The sequence below is a fragment of the Pecten maximus genome, chromosome 13, assembly GCF_902652985.1.
Source record: "Pecten maximus chromosome 13, xPecMax1.1, whole genome shotgun sequence".
In the NCBI taxonomy this organism is placed as follows: domain Eukaryota; kingdom Metazoa; phylum Mollusca; class Bivalvia; order Pectinida; family Pectinidae; genus Pecten; species Pecten maximus.
The window spans coordinates 2,525,211-2,546,420 of NC_047027.1; the positions used below are offsets into that span (position 1 = coordinate 2,525,211).

Consider the following 21,210-nt stretch of genomic DNA (forward strand, 5'->3'; position numbering starts at 1 on the left):
GGGATCTTGGCGCCCACCATTGAATGTTCTTCATAGGTTCCATGTAAGATTGATGTTTTCTCTACTTTTCTCTTCTAAGTCTTACTAATCTGTGTAAATTCAGAAGAAGCCTCTAGGAATTTTCAAACAAGGGAAACCTATATATAAAATTTAAGGTTTATGCACCAAGGGGAACCTATATATGGAATTTGAGAAAGATTCCTTCAGTACTTTCTGAGAAATAGCGATAACAAACTTCAATTGTCAAAATCCAAGAAGGCTGCCTGTCGGCCATGTTGTCTTCCGAGGACATGAAATGACACAAGGTTTAGCCTTTGAATTTATTTTTGCATTTTTATTTGAAGTCTTGTTCCATTAATCTGGACTACGTTGTACCACATATAGTTGATGGACAAAGAGTGACAACAATTAACATTTGCATTTTATTTTGTTATTGTTTGAATTCTTGTATCTATGGACATCATAGCACCACATAGTTCATGGCCAAGCAATATCACCACACACCTTCGGGTAATAATGAGATACTCAGGCATTTTACTTTATCAATATCACCACAAAGTTTGGCCTATATATTTAATTTTGTAATTATTGTTTGAAATATTGTATCAATGGACAATATTGTATTTCATACACAGGTGAAGGACGTAAATTATCACACAAATTTTGGATTTCAAATGTGCTATTACTGTTTTGAAGTTAATACGTAAAATCTATGTATTCAATTATGCATCTCATACATTGTTACCTTGTTTCGTCTGCCCTGCAGGTAGGGGGTAAGAATTGTACCTGCTGCCCCCATTGCATGATCGTAAGAGGCGACTAAATTTGGGATCTTATCTTTTCTCTTCTTTCTAAACAACTTTCTTCATCCTAATGTCTCCCTTGACAATGCCTCACTTTTGGCCTTTAGTTGAGCGTTCGCCGCTGTGAGGGAGGCTTTGGGTTCTGTCCCCTGGCCGAGACATAACACAGTCTTTAAAAATGGTAGTTGCTGCTCCTGCTTAGCGCTCAGCAAATTAGGAGTGGGACGACTGGTTCGCCCGTTGTCAGTATAATGTGACCGGGTGGGGTGTGCTGCTGGGTGTCTTCGGCAGTGTGCTTCAGTGAGGTAGCACTCTAAATCGGCAAAAGATCCGGCCTATCACAAGGAGACTTAACACGAACATACCGCAGCCTCTCAAAACACGCATACACACTCATCACACGCATACATGTCGCACGCACGGGAGGCGGTCCTTAAATGACCTTAGCTGTTAATAGGACGTTAAACAATAAACCAAACCAAACCAAAATCGTAATGCATTTCTTTGTAAATAGTATCTATATTAGACCAAGGGGGGAAAAATGTACGATCAGCTGAAACTGAGAGAGTGTTAAAAAGTATATGCTGACTTGTATTAAATATAAACTTTTTAATGAAGGTAAAGTGGTTTTCAGGTGGATTTTCAAACAGTAAGGGAACATTTTTTTTCAGACTCCAGAGCTATGCTTCCAGGAGCAAAGGCCTAGATGCAGTTGATGAGTCATTGGCAGCAGATCTTTCAGAAGTTGAGAAAAAACTTTTGGAAACACAAGACCTGATGAAAGTCAGAGGGAAGGTAGGTAAATCATAATGATATGGTACTTAAAAAACCTGTGATGAATGTCAATAAATGAGAAGTATTTACATACATAATTTTAATATAACGATTAACTCGCTGCATAATTAAACCCTGTTATTGTTATTGTTATTGACCCGATGGGTCAGGATGACCCCATAGTCATCATGCTTCGTCGGTCGTCATCCGCCGTCGCCCGTGCATACACTTTTCATTCCATCGACTTCTTCTCATGAACCGAAACGCCCAGGGTACTCAAATTTGGCCTATAGCATGCTGGGATGAAGGACTACCATGTTTGTTCAAATGAATGACCTTGACCTTCATTCAAGGTCACATGGGTCAAATAGGCTAAAATCTTTAAACAACTTATCAATAACCAAAAGGCCCACAGACATGATATTGGTCCTGTAGCATGCTAGGATGAAGGGCTGAAACATCATTGCTTGTTGACAGACAATTTATGTCAAAGAGGCTGGTTTGATTGATTGGAATGTAGGTGTCCCTGCTGTAAGTGTTTGTCAGTTGACCGTTTAGGCCCATGGGCCTCTTGTTGATACAAAAATATATTTTACCTGAAGTAGAGAAGCATGGTAATTTTGGAAAACAAATCTTCAAAATTAAGTTATAAATACAAAAAATTCCAGCTGCAAAATGCTAAATTCAGAAAATATGTTCCTTTCTGTGTACTAGTCACAGCAATTAACCTTCTTTAGGTTTACTGTTGCAATTGATTTTCCCCCCATAATCATCACAAGTAATTTGTTGGTATGTTTGTAACTTTGCAGAGAGGCAGACCTGTTCCTGTTTTGATTCCTGATGACACAAAGGAGGCATTAGCTTTTCTGGCAGATGGAAAAAAACAGAAAAGAAGCAGGGATCACACCAGGCAATCCTTACCTATTCCCTAATTCTGGTTAGTATTTAAGGTCACCTTCAACCTTGTCAGTCTTTAAACAAATCATGTTATCTTTATATCTGAAAAAAAATTGGATTGCTCTTTCACATATTGCATATATAGGTTCCACCTTCCTCCCTATTTCCTTGTGCCGTTTGCCACAATTCAGAAAACAACCTGGTCAACAGGCAGCAATCTTTGGTTTAGACAGTTATAGTATGTTATTAGCTCACTTGGTCCGAAGTCCTTCGGACCAACGTAAGCTTATATCATACTGTGGCGTCTGGCGTCCATCGACAAATTAACATCCTGCTTTGAAAGAACCAATTAAAATCAATTGATGCTGGCATCAAGATCCCTTTGTTAATACAGTAGAATATAAAGGAGAAACAAAAAATATAACACCTGTCATATCTCCAAGAACCAACTGAAGTCAATTGATGGTGAGCATCAAAATCCCTTTGTAATCTCTTGTTTGTTAATAATATATCAAGGAATGACTTTATTGACTTTTTCATAATTTCAGCCAACAATTACGCACGGGCCTACGAGTCCTTAAAGAAGATTTGTAGTGAACTAAACATGACAGCACCCCACAAAATTACGTCTGTGTCGATGAGAAAGTATACAGCCACTCTGACACAGGTATAATGTTATTTAACAGTATGAATTATGGATGTCATTTTTGTAGATACAGTGGAACTTGGTTAATATGAATTAAGAAAATTCGACAATCTGACTTAATACATACTTTGTCGGTCCCGGCGGAATACCTCTTAATCTTTGTTAAAAGGACTCAAAAACTTTGAATTCACAAAACTTGGAAAAGTTAAAGTGAAATTTTGGTCTGAATGAGAGAAGACGTATATAAAATGTTCGTATAATTCGAAGTGCCAACTTTTTGGATTTTGAAGTGCTTACCAATCTCCGAAAAATGTTAATTTTTACATGAATTTGTGTATTGGCACTACAAATTGAGATATCCTGTAGCATATTGTAACAGTCAACATTAGTATTTATAATTATGACTTGCATATACATTATCAATTCAATTGAAATTTGAGCATTTTACCAATTGACATGGTGAACATCACACAATACAGATGCTGTCGCCTGTACTGTGTCATCACACGAGCGGAACTAAGCTCTACCACACAACACCGCTACAATCACAACCATTGAGTGGTACTCGATCAGTGTTTTTACAGGTGTACACATGAAACAATTATCATTTCAGAGTTTGTGTGAAAACGTCGGAGAATACTTGATAATTTCAACGATAGACCCAGTTATTCGTTAGTAGATACAGTCTATCAAATTGTGAACAACTATCTGACTAATGCTTCAGACTTTATCGTACCCTGTGAAATAAGACTTTCTGCGGTAAGGTACCAATCATCATAGCCTACAATATCTGCGACAATGTTCAGTACTCGTGTGTTTACTGATCACAGTTGACGTAAATAATAATGATTGTCAGTTATTTATGACCTATGATTCTGTTACAGCCTATGTGTGTTGAATACTTTTTTGTGATGTAGTCTTATATTTTAGATAAATTTTGTTTTATTGTTATCCTTTTACAAATGACATGGACAATTTTGACAGCGTTTACATCATTTTAAGACATGGCACTAGTACACATATGTAGAGAATAACTTGAACCAAACTTGAAACCTTGTTTAATTTGAACACTCTGATAACTCGAAAATTTTCTCAAGGTCCCTTCAAGTTTGAGTTAACCGAGTTCTACTGTATTTTACTATCCAAATATTTGTGCAACTCAGAATTCAGGTTTAAATTTAATACCTCCTCTTCCAATATTTATCATTGAATAGTCCCTCATAATTTATTCACCATTTGTGACTATGAAGCTTGCTGATGATGTCTGACATGATCATTGTTTTTGTCCTGTTTGAAACAGATGTTGAACCTTGATAAATATCAAATGGATTGGATTTTGAATCATCTTGGACATACCAGAGCTGTACATAAAGAGCACTACAGGCAGATGTCTGGACTCCTGGAGAGGACCCAAGTTTCAAAGATGCTTCTTGTACAAGATATGAATTTGATGTCAAAATTCAAAGGAAAGCGATTGGAGGAGGTAGACATAAGAGGTATTTTCAGAATTGTATTCAGATATTTATTCCAAAAGTAATTTGAAATTTGTTCTGGTAATAAAGAAATATTATTGTAACATTTTCATTGGGTAGGTGAAACTAACTTTTTGTCAATGTTTTTTGTGGGATTGGAATTCCAAGATGGCCGCCAGGGCCTACTTCCTGTTTTCCGATTTTGGAGAAAATTGGTACACATGAGTTTAAAAGGATGCCGAACGAGTTAATGATTGCGAAAAGATTGATTGTCATTTGCATGGTAACAAAATGGAGGTCTCTGATTGGTCGAAATTTAGATGTTGCTAGAAAAAGATGAACATTGGTACGTAGGGGTTATGAGGGATACAGAACATAATGATAGACTGTGATGTTGTTTAGGGGACATTTGTAAAGGTTCCCATTACAGTATTTACTGCTTTAATCAATAATGATCCTTTTACATTAGTTTACTATTAACTTGGCTGAATATTATTTTCATCTGTAAATCATTTAAGACATTGTGTTTCCTGACCAAGAGAAAACTGATGATGAACCAAAGGATTTGTGAGTACTTAACAAATTATACTGACCAGTGCTCGAGCACTTATATCGTTCTCAGTCCTATCTCAGTTCTCCTTTCACAAAGCAGCCGATGTGTTCACAAATGCTGCATAATAACATGCATTGTGATTATTTTCTAACTGTAGGAAGAAAAGTTTTTATAACACCGTGGCAATGTAAAACTGAGCAGACAACTGCATAGACATACCTGTATTTTCATGCTTGAAGTCGACAATGCAAGTAAAAGGTTTTCATGCACAGATACAAAAAAATATATGTATAAAATGGTTTGGAGACTCCCCCTACAGTGTCTAAGGAAGTGGGCGACATTTTTACTTGAAAGCATACCTTGCCATCAAAGGTACATGTATATATTAAACCAGAGCAACTTGTCTGACTGGTTTTCATTTCAAAACTGACTGCCCCTAGGTGACACACTTGTATACGCATATGAACAAGCACATGTACAACTCCAATAGTTTCCACTCGCCTTACATGGATGAACTGGCGTAAGATTTTCCAAAGAGGATATCGATTCAACAAGATACTAATAATAAAGCTGTTAATTACAAAACATTCCTTTAACCAATCACATTTTCAATTCATGTGCATATAAATTTGTATGCGGTATTTGTCGCATTTTTGTTTACCGACAAATCTGCTTCGTGAAAGCACTTCTACAGAAGGTGGTCCACAACAAGCTGATATTGTTTATAGTCGTTGAGATCGGTATACAAACCGAAAAATTTTAACCCAACATTATCATATAGTAGGCTAATGAAATAACCATGTGTCCATGGTCCACAAAATAATATTTGTCATGAGAATTAGTTATTAAATACTTATTTGGAACCTTCATGATGACTTTTCATTATTTGAAATTACTTTCCTCAATGTGTGACATCAATTCTTCAGAAATGTTTTGTATATGTACTTGATTTCCTCAAGGTAAACTATTTATGTGACAGGTCCTTCCCAACTGACTCACTTGAATGCGAAGAAGTTGCAGATGTCTTCCAGACAGAGAAGATTCTTGAAGAGGAAAAATCTGGTGATGGTGATGATGATGATGATGAACAGAATTGCAATGAAGAAATGGATACAGATGATGGCGGAAATCCCGTGCAGCACAAAAAGAAAAAAAGGCAAACATGCAGGAAACGTTGGTCGATCACTGAAAATGAAGAGATCAAGAAATACTTTAAAGAGTATTTGCGTACTAAAACAACACCCAGGGCAAAGTATATAGAAGAAGTAAAACTGAAGAGCAGAAGGAACAATGGTGAAATTCATAGGAGACAGAATCACCTTATTATTAAAAAAAAATCTCAAATATAAACCATAGCAAGTAGCAAACGAAAAAAGAGACAATGGTATCCACAAGTGGGAAAATATAACGTAAAGTTATATATGTGCCATATAACAGCGAAAATTTTGACATTTTTTCTTCCGGTTCAAGTCTATCTTTTAAATAGGACTCTATTGAAACCCACCAGTTTTGATGAATTAAATTGTGAAAGTCATTCAAAGGCACAGAAAACTATGTATGATGCTTTATAGTAACAACACAGAATTTATGCACTGTACAAAATCTTGTTTCTGATGTTATATGTATGTTTAGATGAAAATACATGTTACAATTAGTTATAACATGTAAAAATGTTAAATAAGATTGTAGATCACTGCTTGGCTTCTTAGTCTAAGTGTATATTCATTTTACTGCACATTTGACGTAAATGTCTTTATTTTTGGCAATACTGACAAAATTCATTTTGAACTCTTATTTGACATTGTAAAATTAAAACCTAGTAGACCTTGTAATTCTCAAAATGTGATGAATAACATACCAAAAGTTCTTCTTGATTTGTTGGTATGAAAATTACGGCACATATAACTTTATTTCAGGACATAGAAGAATATGACATTTCAACTGCATTTCATTGTATTCACAATGCTTATATTATTAATCAGTTATGATGTGGAACTCCCAAAGGACATTGAGAATATGTTCATGGATTGTTTTTTCATTTGAATGCTGAGGTCTATACAATTTATTTGAATATTAATACAAAAGACCAAATCAGTCAAAAGAGTGTAATAATGTAGAAAAAGTATGCCATATTTCTGTCAAAGAGTGAAATACTGTAAAGTACATAATATTGATTCTTTTTGTTTTGCTGGCAGAAAATTGACCACAAAAAGATATGATGCCAGTGTTGCCTTTGCCATTTGCACATAGGTTTGTATGCAATATCTTTAGTTCCTGTGGATCAATAAAAGCATTCTCCCTCTGATACAAAAGTGCTTGATTGCAGACACATGGTGAAAGTGGTCATGTGTAATTGGTCTATTTTGTTGCCCTTTGTAGATTTATTTAAAATATGGGTATGATTGACCTAGATGAATGTGTCAAGTTCACCTTTGTTATCCTGTGGCAAGACAATTGAATGCGTTTCTAACACCTTAGTTCAGAGTGGATGAGCTTGGGACTGGACATAATGACCAAACTCAGCACGACTAGTTTAGTTTAGTTTAGTTTATTTTGCTTAACGTCCTATTAACAGCTAAGGTCATTTAAGGACGGCCTCCCGTGCGTGCAACATGCATGTGTGTGGTGACTGCGTATGTGTGTTTTGGACTAGAGGAGGACAACTGACGCATGTACTGATAAAATTTGTCTGGGTCTATTATTTACTTGCACCAGACAGGTGGAATAGATAGTATTAAATATGGATAAGATGTATTTGTTTTGGAAAACTTTGATGATTTGGTAATGTACATGAATTGCTATTATATAAAATGATGATATTTGCATTCTTGCATGAACATCTTTTTTTATTCCATAACACAAATGATCAATCATCCTGTTTGATAGTATTAAATACCAATAAAATTGTAAACTTTGCTTATTTGATATTGTAAATGGATTGTTTATTGCATTCTTGCATGAACATTTTTAGCTGACCTGGACCGAAGGTCCGGTGAGCTTATGCCATGGTGCGGCGTCCGTCGTCCGTCCGTCCGTCGTCTGTCAACATTTGCTTCAAATCGCTACATGTCAAAAAGTTATTGGATTTTGACCAAATTTGGTCAGAAACATCCTTGGCAGAAGGGGATCAGATCTTGCATAAATGGTGACTCTGATCCCCGAGGGGCCCCATAGGGGAAATAGAAGTAATTCCTTTAAATTGCTACTAGTCATAAAGTTATGAATTGATTTGAACCCAATTAGGTCAGAAACATTCTTAGGAGAAAGGGAACATATTTTGCATAAATGGTGACTCTGACCCCTAAGGGACAAAGGGGCTGGGCCCTATAGGGGAAATAGAGGTAATTCCTTTAAATTGCTACTAGTCATAAAGTTATGAAAGGATTTGAACCCAATTTGGTCAGAAACATCATTGGGGGAAGGGGAACAGATTTTGAATTAATGGTGACTCTGACCCCGAGGGGCCAAAGGGGCGGAGCCCCATAGGGGAAATAGAGGTAATTCCTTTAAATCGCAACTTAAAGTTATGAATGAATGTTCTAAAAACAATTCTTGAGGTCTTTCAGACCCTTAGAGAGTCTGGATTTCATCATTTCTTTAAAGCAGTTGGGATCCCCACACCATAACCATATAGAGCATTGTTTGAGATTTACAAATAAAACGAATTGAACATGAACATTATTTTGACATTTGGTCTAATCCAACCAGGTGAGCGATACAGGCCCCATGGGCCTCTTGTTTTATTCCATTACACAAAAAATAAATCACCCTGTTTGATAGTATTAAATACCAATAAAGTTGTAAATTTTATGTATGTGAATTGCTAAATGATGTTATTTGTATCTTGCATGAATATTTTTTGTTGTCAGTACACAAGGATTAAATAGAAATCTAAGTTAACAATTACTTTTTTTTTTCTTCATCATGTAATTATTCAAAGTGCAGTGGAAACCACTTAATGTATTGGTTTAATGTCACTTTCTGCTTAATATCATGTTTTCTTGTTACAGGATTATACCACCAGGCATCATTTGATATGCCTTATGCTAGCCAATTAACTCTTTCTGGATAACTGCTTGATATTTTGTTCAAACAATAGGTCAAAGTTAAAATGACAACTGAACAGAAATATTGTTTCAAGTAATTATCTAACAATTACATTGATTCTTTTGTCTGTCACGAATATTATCTTCTGTAAACTAATTTAGTGGGGAAAAATGATATTAATTTTATCTTTTTCTTATTCAAAACAACCTTCAGTTAAAATATGACTTTTCATGAATTATCATGGTGGCATCACCTGTTTTGATGATGAAAATGATTGAAAATGCTTTCAATTGTTAATGTCACATTCCTCTTAATGTCACATTTTTGCCTGACAAATGGAACATGACATTAAGAGGATTCCATTGAGTTGCATTGCATTCAATCACACTTTGAAGTAATTGACCCAATATCTTATCTATCTATCAAACCTTGTTTAGTGGAGTTGAGGCCCCTTGATTTACTAGAAATTCATCTTCTGATGTTTCTGTGGAATATTGACTGATTTTCTGCAAACTTTGTAACAAGGTCAAATGACTTAAGGGCTCCGTCAAGTACAATCATATGTCCTGAAAGCAGGGGATATGAATTCCACTAATTTGTTTATTATTGAATTATTATTGTGTATTTGTTTAAAGAATAGGCGGAGCTGATATGTTATCAGCCCATTTTTCAGATCTATCTGATAGAAGTCTGGTGAACTGCCCAATTGTCTGCATAATTAGAAAGTGGAAAAATGTATATGGAATTTTTTTTTATGTTTGCAAATTTGATTAAATGAATTAAAATATAAACTGTTTGTAACTTTTTTCTTTGTGTAAAGAATCAAGGAGATTTCATGACATTCCTTTGTTGAATGTATTTTGAATGAGTATCAAAACATTTTATAGTGTTATTTCTTTAGGTGTAGAATTTAATAACTTAAAATGGAATTCGCCAGATAAACAAATGTTTTGAAATTACAAAAAAATCTTGAATTTCTGTATTTGGCACAACGTTTGAACTTTATCATTTATCTTTCATTTGGTGTATATTCTTGCACCATTTCATTTCTGAAAGGCATTTTGATGCTCTTTTTCATATTGATTAACATATTTCTGCAGTCTCAACAAAGGAATACCCCCTTTAACTTTTTTAGGAGAGCATTGCTCCAACATTTTGTGCTGAAACAAGAATATAAACTATTCTGTTTTTAGTATAAATATGTGACTAAAATGTTCCTAACCAACATTTTGAACTTTATACAGCTGATAGATTCTAACGAGAATTACACTACAAATGTTGCATTATTAAAAGTAGTTTTTGTTCTCACTTCAACTTTATCAGACCTAAAACATGATGCACAATAGATTGTAAATGAGGAACTACACCGACACCATCACCATTAATTTGCAAGTTTTGTTGAGACAAGTCCACTGTGAATTACAACCAAACCTGCTGGATATGATTGATGTGACACTCTTTACTTTGACTTGTGTGACAGTTTTAATGATGTAAGTGACACACTGGTTTATTTGGCACGATACTTTGATTCATGTGACACTGTTAACTTCCATTTATGTGACAGATTATACTTGGATTGATATGACACATTTTAATTTTATTTGTGTGACACACTTGATTTTGATTCATGTGACACAGTCTACCTGATTTATGTGACACAGTCTACTTTTATTTGTGTGACACACTTGACTTTGATTCATGTAACACAGTCTACCTGATTTCTGTGACACAGTCTACTTTTATTTGTGTGACACACTTTACTTTGATTCATGTGACACAGTCTACATGATTTATGTGACACAGTCTACTTTTATTTGTGTTACAGACTTGACTTTGATTCATGTGACACAGTCTACCTGATTTATGTGACACAGTCTACCTGATTTATGTGACAGTCTACTTTTATTTGTGTGACACACTTGACTTTGATTCATGTGACACAGTCTACTTTTATTTGTGTGACACACTTGCCTATGATTCATGTGACACAGTCTACATGATTTATGTGACACAGTCTACTTTTATTTGTGTGACGCACTGGACATTCATGTGACACAGTCTACCTGATTTATGTGACACAGTCTACTTTTATTTGTGTGACACACTTTACTTTGATTCATGTGACACAGTCTACATGATTTATGTGATACAGTCTACTTTTATTTGTGTGACACACTGGACATTCATGTGACACAGTCTACCTGATTTATGTGACACAGTCTACCTGATTTATGTGACACAGTCTACTTTTATTTGTGTGACACATTTTACTTTGATTCATGTGACATAGTCTACATGATTTATGTGACACACTTGACTTTGATTCATGTGACAGTCTACATGATTTATGTGATACAGTCTACCTTTATTTGTGTTACAGACTTGACTTTGATTCATGTGACACAGTCTATCTGATTTATGTGACAGTCTACTTTTATTTGTGTGACGCACTTGACTTTGATTCATGTGACACAGTCTACCTGATTTATGTGACACAGTCTACTTTTATTTATGTGACACACTTTACTTTGATTCATGTGACAGTCTACCTAATTTATGTGACATAGTCTACTTTTATTTGTGTGACACACTTTACTTTGATTCATGTAACACAGTCTACCTGATTTATGTGACACAGTCTACTTTTATTTGTGTGACACACTTGACTATGATTCATGTGACACAGTCTACCTGATTTATGTGACACAGTCTACTTTTATTTGTGTGACGCACTGGACATTCATGTGACACAGTCTACTTTTATTTGTGTGACACATTTTACTTTGATTCATGTGACATAGTCTACATGATTTATGTGACACAGTCTACTTTTATTTGTGTGACACACTGGACATTCATGTGACACAGTCTACCTGATTCATGTGACACACTTTACTTTGATTCATGTGACAGTCTACATAATTTATGTGACATAGTCTACTTTTATTTGTGACACACTTTACTTTGATTCATGTGACACAGTCTACCTGATTCATATGACACAGTCTAGTTTTATTTGTGTGACACACTTTACTTTGATTCATGTGACACAGTCTACCTGATTTATGTGACATAGTCTACTTTTATTTGTGTGACACACTGGACTTTGGTTTAATTATGTTACATACTTTTCGTTCATTTATGCGATAATCCTTACTTTGATTTATGTGACACTTTACTTTGATTCATGTGACAGTTTACTTTGATTTATGTGACACAGCTTAGATGTCACACAACTATCAATTTGTTAGAACACTTCATAAAGTCACATTATTTCTGCCACATAAATTTTACGGACACTGTCACTTAACTCTCAAACCGTGGGTCCGTCCGTCCGTGTTCGCGAAATGAGGGTTATGTGACAGAATTTGAGTCTAGGTTAATGATAAGTGACACTTCTGTTTATGTGACAGTCACATAAAATTTGTACATTTCCATACAAAAATCACTCTAATGTGACCTTTACATAAACCTGAACAGGTGTCACTTTAAATTTTGGACTGAACTTATCCATGCTATGGAGGTCCGTACAGGTGTCCATAGGGGTTGTCTCCCCTATCACGTTGTTCAAGTCGTTTCCGGAAATTCCCGAAGTTATCATATCGGAAGTTGTCGAAAGTTTTTTTTAGGGGTAATGCGCCTGCGCACGGCAAATCTACTTCCGTTTTAGCTGCGAGACGAGGGACACATGATTCCAAGGTAAGTTATTTATTTATGTGACCGTACGTCTTTGAACAGTGTGACAGTGTTGTTGAGACAGTATTTGCTGCAGTAGTGAAAAATCTTAGTCATGGCCGACATGGTGGAAATATTTATGTACAGTGTGTGACAGTGTTGTTGAAACGGGATTTTCTGCAGTAGACTAGTAAACAATCTTAAACATGGCCGACATCGTGGAAATGCCTTGCGGGATATTGTTGTTTTTTTTATCAAATCATGAATTCGTGTTAGCTAGCTTGTTTTGCTCTGATTCCGACCTCGATGTTACGGAAGAATGTATTTGTGGAATCGATGCACTTTTTTTCTTCCACTCTTTTGATTATAATACATGTATGCATTTTTGTGTAATGAGTGGTTTTCTGATTTCTCGATTCGAGAAAGTTGAAGATGTGTAGGTAAAACTGCGAACACTGCTGTGACACAGAACAAACAAACGTAAAAATCAAAATGGCGGCACGTGTTTGACCCAGTTTATTTCTTGCATAATGGAGGAGGATCTGATTGTGTTTTTCGTGCTTGTGACATTCATTTTAGTTCTCATTTTATTGACTCTTGTTTATATTAGCATTATTATCTATAAAATATATAGAAAGTGGACATCGTTATTTATAAATAGCCTGACTCGATAGTCTACGGGATGTTGCGACACCTCAACACATTGCAAGCTTACAGAGTTATGAACTGGAGATGTTTCAGATTTACTTTACAACCTTTCTCGAATTTAGACTTGTGTTGGCCTATGTATTGCAGGAAGATATATTCTGTGATATTATAACAAACTTAAATCAAAGTACTGGAAGTACTGTAAACGAACATTATTGTTTAACCCAAAATCGGTAATCTTCTAAGTTTAAAGTTGATAAATTTACTGATATCGGTTTAGGAATTAATTGCAAATAATCTGAAATGTTTGCAGCTGTTCTGATATGATTGTACACATGAATGTTTCTGTAAGGTCCTAATTGAAATTGGAAGTTTGTTGATATAAGATAGATCTAAGATAGATCTAAGATGGATGAAAATAAAATATGTCTTCTTTCTTTCGGGAATTTAAGGCATCATCAGTTATAATACAGCCAGGACTCTGTGACCTTATTGATGCCGACTTCTAATATGCACTAAATTTAGGCTAGTTCAATCGTTAGTTTGGCATGTTTCAACTTAATATGATGAAACACACATAAAGAATTACTGAAAACCAAAACTGCTAATCAAGGCCCGGATCAGGAATGTATCCTATTGAAACTGTACTAAAGCATGTATGGTACTTCAAAACAACAAGAGATCCCAGAGGGATATTGGCGCCCACCATTGAATGATCTTCATAGGTTCCATGTCAGATTGATCTTTTCTCTACTTTTCCCTTCATTTTACTAATCTGTGCAAATTGAGACATCCCTCCAGTACTTTTCAAACAAGGGAATCCTAGCTATATAAGATATTTGAGATTTAACAATAATGGCTGTTTGTTTGCCAGGTTGTTTTCGGGACAGACTGGTCCAAAAATGCAATACAAGGGACCAAGGGGAACCTACTTATGAAATTTGAGAAAGATCCATTCAGTACTTTGAGAAATAGAGATAACAAACTTAAATTGTCAAAATCAAAGATGGCGGTCTGTCGGCCATATTGTTTTCCGATTGATCTAAAAATGCAATTAGCATAACGAGGCACCAAGGGGAACCTCCATATGAAATTTGAGAAAGATCCCTTCAGTACTTTCTCAGAAATAGCGATAACAAACTTCAATTGTCAAAATCCAAGATGGCTGCCTGTCGGCCATGTTGTTTTCTGATTGGTCTCAAACCGCAATATGCATAACTAGGCACCAAGGGAAACCTACATATGAAATTTCAGAAAGATCCATTCAATACTTTCTCAGAAATAGTGATAACAAACTTAAACTGTCAAAATCCAAGATGGCTGCCTGTCGGCCATGTTGTTTTCAGATTGGTCTCAAAACATAATATGCATAACTAGGCACCAAGGGAAACTTATATATGCAATTTGAGAAAGATCCCTTAAACACTTTCTCAGAAATAGTGATAACAGACTTCAATTGTCAAAATCCAAGATGGCTGCCTGTCGGCCATGTTGTTTTCAGATTGGTCTCAAAACGCAATATGCATAACTAGGCACCAAGGGAAACCTACATATGAAATTTGAGAAAGATCCATTCAGTACTTCTCAGAAATAGCGATAACAAACTTCAATTGTCAAAATCCAAGATGGCTGCCTGTCGGCCATGTTGTTTTCGGATTGGTCTCAAAAGGCAATATGCATAAATAGGCACCAAGGGAAACCGATATATGAACTTTCAGAAAGATCCATTCAGTATTTTCTCAGAAATAGTGATAACAAACTTCAATTGTCAAACTCCAAGATGGCTGCCTGTCGGCCATGTTGTTTTCGGATTGGTCTCAAATCGCAATATGCATAACTAGGCACCAAGGGGAACCTACATATGAAATTTGAGAAAGATCCCTTCAGTACTTTCTCAGAAATAGCGATAACAAACTTCAATTGTCAAACTCCAAGATGGCTGCCTGTCGGCCATGTTGTTTTCGGATTGGTCTCAAAACGCAATATGCATAACTTGGCACCAAAGGGAACCTTCATATGAAATTTGAGAAAGATCCCTTCAGTACTTTCTCAGAAATAGCGATAACAAACTTCAATTGTCAAAATCCAAGATGGCTGCCTGTCGGCCATGTTGTTTTCCGATTGGTCTCAAAATGCAATATGCATAACTAGGCACCAAGGGGAACCTACATATGAAATTTGAGAAAGATCCCTTCAGCACTTTCTGAGAAATAGCGATAACAAGGATTGTTTACGGACGGAGGGAGGGAGGGACGGAGGGACGGACGACGGACCATGGACGCAGGGCGATTTGAACAGCCCACCATCATCATGATGGTGGGCTAAAAAACTTGACTCCTTTTGTTCTGGAATCATTTGATGTTAATAAATCTTTATATGAGGAGATATACTTCTGGTATAATTACAGTATTGTACACAATGTGATAACAACAAGATAAAGACTATCTTCATCGAATAATTCAGCAAACAGGAAAAGAAAACTTCAAGCTTCATTTTCAACTTCAAACCTGATCACAAAGATTACAGTCCATTCGATGGGATGACACATTCCCTATTTATTGTCCTTTTTCAATGTTGATCATCCAATCATACTGAACCACACAGTTCAGCAATGTAATTGCACAAATCACACCTTTATGTGGAGAGAACATTTTGGGGGTGTTATAAGATTCCATAACTGTATGCAAATTTGTGAAGCATTCCATATCTATATACATGTATATACCGTATGTGTATATATTTACACATCAAAATTGGAATGACTCAGGAGATTTGCAACTTTAAGTTCACCATCAGTCATGGGAGGTTTATGTAAAATGTTATATTTACCGGGGTAATTAGTAATTTTGAGAATATATTTATGAAGCTCTATTCTGTACTTTCTACCAGTGCTTAGAGAATGGACACAATTATATGTTCTCCAATGTCAAAATTAATCATATGTAAAATATTAGGGGTTTATTTGACCGAGAAGTATTTAAAATTTTTGTAATCATTCGCCATTTGAGGCCTGATTGCCGTCATAGTTGAATTACCAAAATGGACCTGAAATCAATATTTTTAAAAGAGAATGATCAATGATTTGAATATTTCATAAACATAATTTAATACATCGTTTATTCACTTCATTCAGATCTTCAGACACCAAATAATTTGTGAAGTTATATATAGAAATATATGAACCATTTTGTTATTGATTTATAGTTCACACAAGTAAGCACTAGATGTAAGCAGTAAGTATGTGTACCGCTATCTACTGGCATGACTTTGAGTACAGTAGACTACACTCGCTTTGTGGATATTGACAGGCTAACATATATTTACATACTAATTCAATTTTAGAATTGAAACTGAAATCTTGTAACAGCATGGCACAAATAGTCATCTGAACATTTGTTGTATATTGAAAAAATATTTAAGGTAAATATTAACTCATTTGCTTGATATCAATTTTCAGTTTATCAATTCATTGATTACTCCGTGTTTGAAGTATGGTGTAGTGAGAATTTCAAGTCTTTATCATGACTTGATGAAAATTCTAAATTAACAAATTATTAAAATGAATTGGAAAAATAACACAAGTTCCACAGCAATATTATATAGAGAATCAATCACAATATATCAGAAGTTATAAAACTACAAATAACAATTAACGACTGAATATCAAATTAAGTGAATATCAGAAGTATTTTTGCATTTGTTTTTAGATAATCCGGATTTCCGTTTTCCGGCTTTAAATTTTTTTATGTAGACGTAGTGCATAGTAAACGTAGCCATGTAACAGCTGATTTTAATCAGATTGACTTAACATGAACTTAACATCGTCTCAGTAGTTCGTCACAATCGAAAATTTGGTCGTGAATCGGTATTTTGCAAATTATTTCAAAACACTTCCAGTTAAATGAAAAACAAATTCATATGGTCTCTATACACACACCAAATATTACTATATTGGGTCCATTCTCTCGTAGGCTCATTCCCCGAACACCAACTCTGGTAAAGACAAAGGAAGGTGTTTATGTAGGGAGTTCTGTGAAGTGTAGTTATAGTCTGTTTCAATATGAAATACCAACTCAGTTAAAAAAAATAGGGTATATGAATCAGACATAGTTTTCTAAATTCAAAGCACTATCATATAGAATATTTTACTAGTAGTAATGAAATGAAAATATTATATCAATATATATATATAATAACTTATGATAAATAAATCCAATTTTCAAAGCACTATGCCTAACTATATATTTCGCTATTGATAATGACAATATCAGATTAAATATACAAATAAAAAATAATTAAATTAGAAATTGTTTTCTAAATTCAAAGCACTAATTTTAGATGTTAACTATTAATTATGACAATATTTGTTATTGATGAAGTTAACGCTGACCTGTGCATTCGCCATTCCGTGTATGATAAACAAAAACTATTTCTATTAACTAAACCTAAAACAGACACACACAAGAATATTTCTCTACAAGAACTGATCTTTAAAGTAGTTAAATGATAATCAATACGACAAAAAATTAAACAAAATGTTAAAGTTTGATCAAACCTTTTAGAGAAATTATGATTCAAAAGTATCCAACGATACAATTGTTTTACAATTCAAGATTCAGTAAGTACATATGTAAGCCGAGATGTTGATAATTCAAATATCAAAGCAAATATGATGATTTTCCAAAGTGTGCTTCAGTTTCATACACTATTTCTGAAACAGTTTGACAATTATCAATACAATACAATGAAATACAATAATATTTTATTAGCAGTTAATGATTTTCTGATCACCCAACAGGTGAGTTGATTTACCTGTGTTCTGATTTACCTGTGTTCTTACACTGAGGATATTTCTGTCACAGACTATAACTCCCTATCAACACACCTTAACCCCTATGTACACACCCCACCCTAACCAGAGTTGGTGTTCGGGGAAGACCCCCTCTCGTAAAGATATCGATTTTGGGTCCACTATCGGCCATTTCGGCAATTCAACTCGAACGACAATCGGGCCGCGATTCGCAAATGAAAAATTAATTTAAAAATCGGTCAAATAAACCTCTAATATTTTACATATGATACAATTAGGCATTGAGGAACATATATTTGGGTCAATTCTCTGAAAATAATGCCAATATATTATAATTGAGCCCCATTTTTCTTCGCGTCGGTATTTCCAAGTCCGCTTCACCTGTGGTCCGTTTCAGTAAATATTCTCGTCTTTGCGAAATAAAACCAAGCTATATAATTATTCATTTTAAACATGACAACAACTGCCAACCACACGTATCCAAAAATGTTTTTGTTGATATCATCTGAATATTGCCGTAGTTATCTGTCACTTCGATTGTAAACCCCATGCCAAAGTCATGGAAGAATCGACTAATCAAATTGGTATAACTTTTGAAACCGTAATCTTGCAGTTACCTCCCTTACAACAGTAAAGACGTTCCAAGTATCGCCTACAACAAGCAATCCCGTGCACATAACAAAGATATTATCATTTGCATTTCATTTATTGGTCATTTTCATCAAAGAAAAATGGTATATGGAAATCGATGACAACGTTATCGCTATGACCAGTCACCCTGACCACAAATACCACTTTATTGTAAGCCTATACATATGTACAGTTCTTTCTCGCAAACACGTACAGTAACCTATGATACCACGTATCGTCTCGTATGCCGTTATTGATATATTTCTTTCTCTAAATTATATAAATACACATCTAGATGAAAATTATGTAACATTCTAGAATATATATATTACACATTTAAGTAAATCGCGGACATATTTGCAGACCTATGCTTTGGAATGAACACGGAAGAGCAAAACTTTCTAAACATCCGGAGACGAATGCGCCTGCGCAATAGTTGTTTACATAAATATATTGACCTGGAGTTGTTCGCAAAGTTCAGATTCATTTAGTCTTCACATTTCGCTAGCGTTATGCATTTCTCAAATCGTATGCATCTTGAAAACATCTACTGAATGCATTTCAACATTTTCGGTAAAACTACTATATAAATCGAAGATGTTTTTGAACATAATTTATTTGAGGCGTAAGGCCATGGGGGCAGCCATATTTCATTGAAACAGACAGTATATGGCGTATTGGTGAATGTGGCTACCAAATATGGTCATATTTCTCAGTCCAGTTCTTGATGGCAATAACCGAACATTAATGTTCGTTTAAAAATGGGATCATTCATTTCGGTCTGGAGTTTAAGTCCATTTCAAGCTGTGAAAGAGTGACATCATTTTGCTGTCTGAATGGAATTCCATACAATTGTGACACATAAAATTAAGCTGTGTGAGTCTAACATATTCTTCTAATGTAATTGTTATAACTGATATGTCTAGTATAATGTTGTACACACTAAATACACCACTTTCAACAAGAGCTACTTGATTGTGCAATTCTTATATAAATGCACATGTTGAATATGGCCCAGTTTAGTCTGAAGGGTTCTGACTTAGTCGATCAACACGAGAACAAAATCTTCAGATTAGGCCCAGGCTGTCATATTAGAATTTCTGCCGTGGTACCTGAACTTATTACAACCTGGTTAACCATAACTTTACCGTTCAAAATAAATAAAGTTGTTATACATGGCTAGCCATTTATAAAGTTCCATTAATGAAACAATCTTTGCTCACAAATGGAGAATCTGATAACTTATGTGACATTTGCAATTTTTAATAAGGACAAATCACGAATGTCATAAAAATGATCAGATTCTCTACGTTTGTGTCTCTTATAAATGTATGTCATATAAGATGTAAATAATTTTCAAAACTCAGTTTAATAAGGTGTAAAATAAACACATTTCTATTATTATATACTTATCTTTATTTAAAATAAACCTTTTGTAAATTAATAGTGGCATGATTTAATATTATGGGCAAATGTCACAAAATATTTGGGTTTCAAGGGTACAAGATACAGAAACTTCAAATGTGCTTGCTACGTAGTGTCTCTTAATATGGACAAATGTCACATACAATATTTGGGTTTCAAGGGTATAAGATACAGAAACTTCAAATGTAGTGTCACTTAATATTATGGACAAATGTCACATAAAATATTTGGGTTTCAAGGGTATTAGATACAGAAACTTCAAATGTAGTGTCACCTAATATTATGGACAAATGTCACTTAAAATATTTGGTTTTCAAAGGTATGAGATACAGAAACTTGTGCTTGCTGCAATGTCACTTAATATTATGGACAAATGTCGCATAAAATATTTGGGTTTCAAGGGTATTAGATACAGAAACTTCAAATGTTCTTGCTACTAGTGTCACTTAATATTATGGACAAATGTCACTTAAAATATTTGGTTTTCAAAGGTATGAGATACAGAAACTTGTGCTTGCTGCAATGTCACTTAATATTATGGACAAATGTCGCATAAAATATTTGGGTTTCAAGGGTATTAGATACAGAAACTTCAAATGTTCTTGCTACTAGTGTCACTTAATATTATGGACAAATGTCACTTAAAATATTTGGTTTTCAAAGGTATGAGATACAGAAACTTAACATGTGCTTGCTACAATGTCACTTAAAATAATTGGTATTCTAGCTCTAGTGACACCGACAGCTCAATGACATCCAAGCAAATTTTGGAGTGTCCATCGTTTCATACATTTTTTACTTGATTTCTCTGTCTTACAGATATGAACGAA

At 34.7% G+C, this 21,210-nt stretch overlaps 1 protein-coding gene across 1 annotated transcript in view; it reads left to right on the forward strand.

Annotated features, from left to right (window-relative positions):
- Positions 1-21,210, forward strand: part of LOC117341396 (glutamic acid-rich protein-like) — a 36,438-nt gene that overhangs the window by 7,230 nt on the left and 7,998 nt on the right. The window contains exons 5-8 of the mRNA XM_033903246.1: positions 1,438-1,598; positions 4,421-4,616; positions 5,111-5,159; positions 6,125-6,301. Coding sequence (XP_033759137.1) covers positions 1,438-1,598; positions 4,421-4,616; positions 5,111-5,159; positions 6,125-6,301 — 583 coding nt within the window. The remainder of the gene's footprint in view (positions 1-1,437; positions 1,599-4,420; positions 4,617-5,110; positions 5,160-6,124; positions 6,302-21,210) is intronic.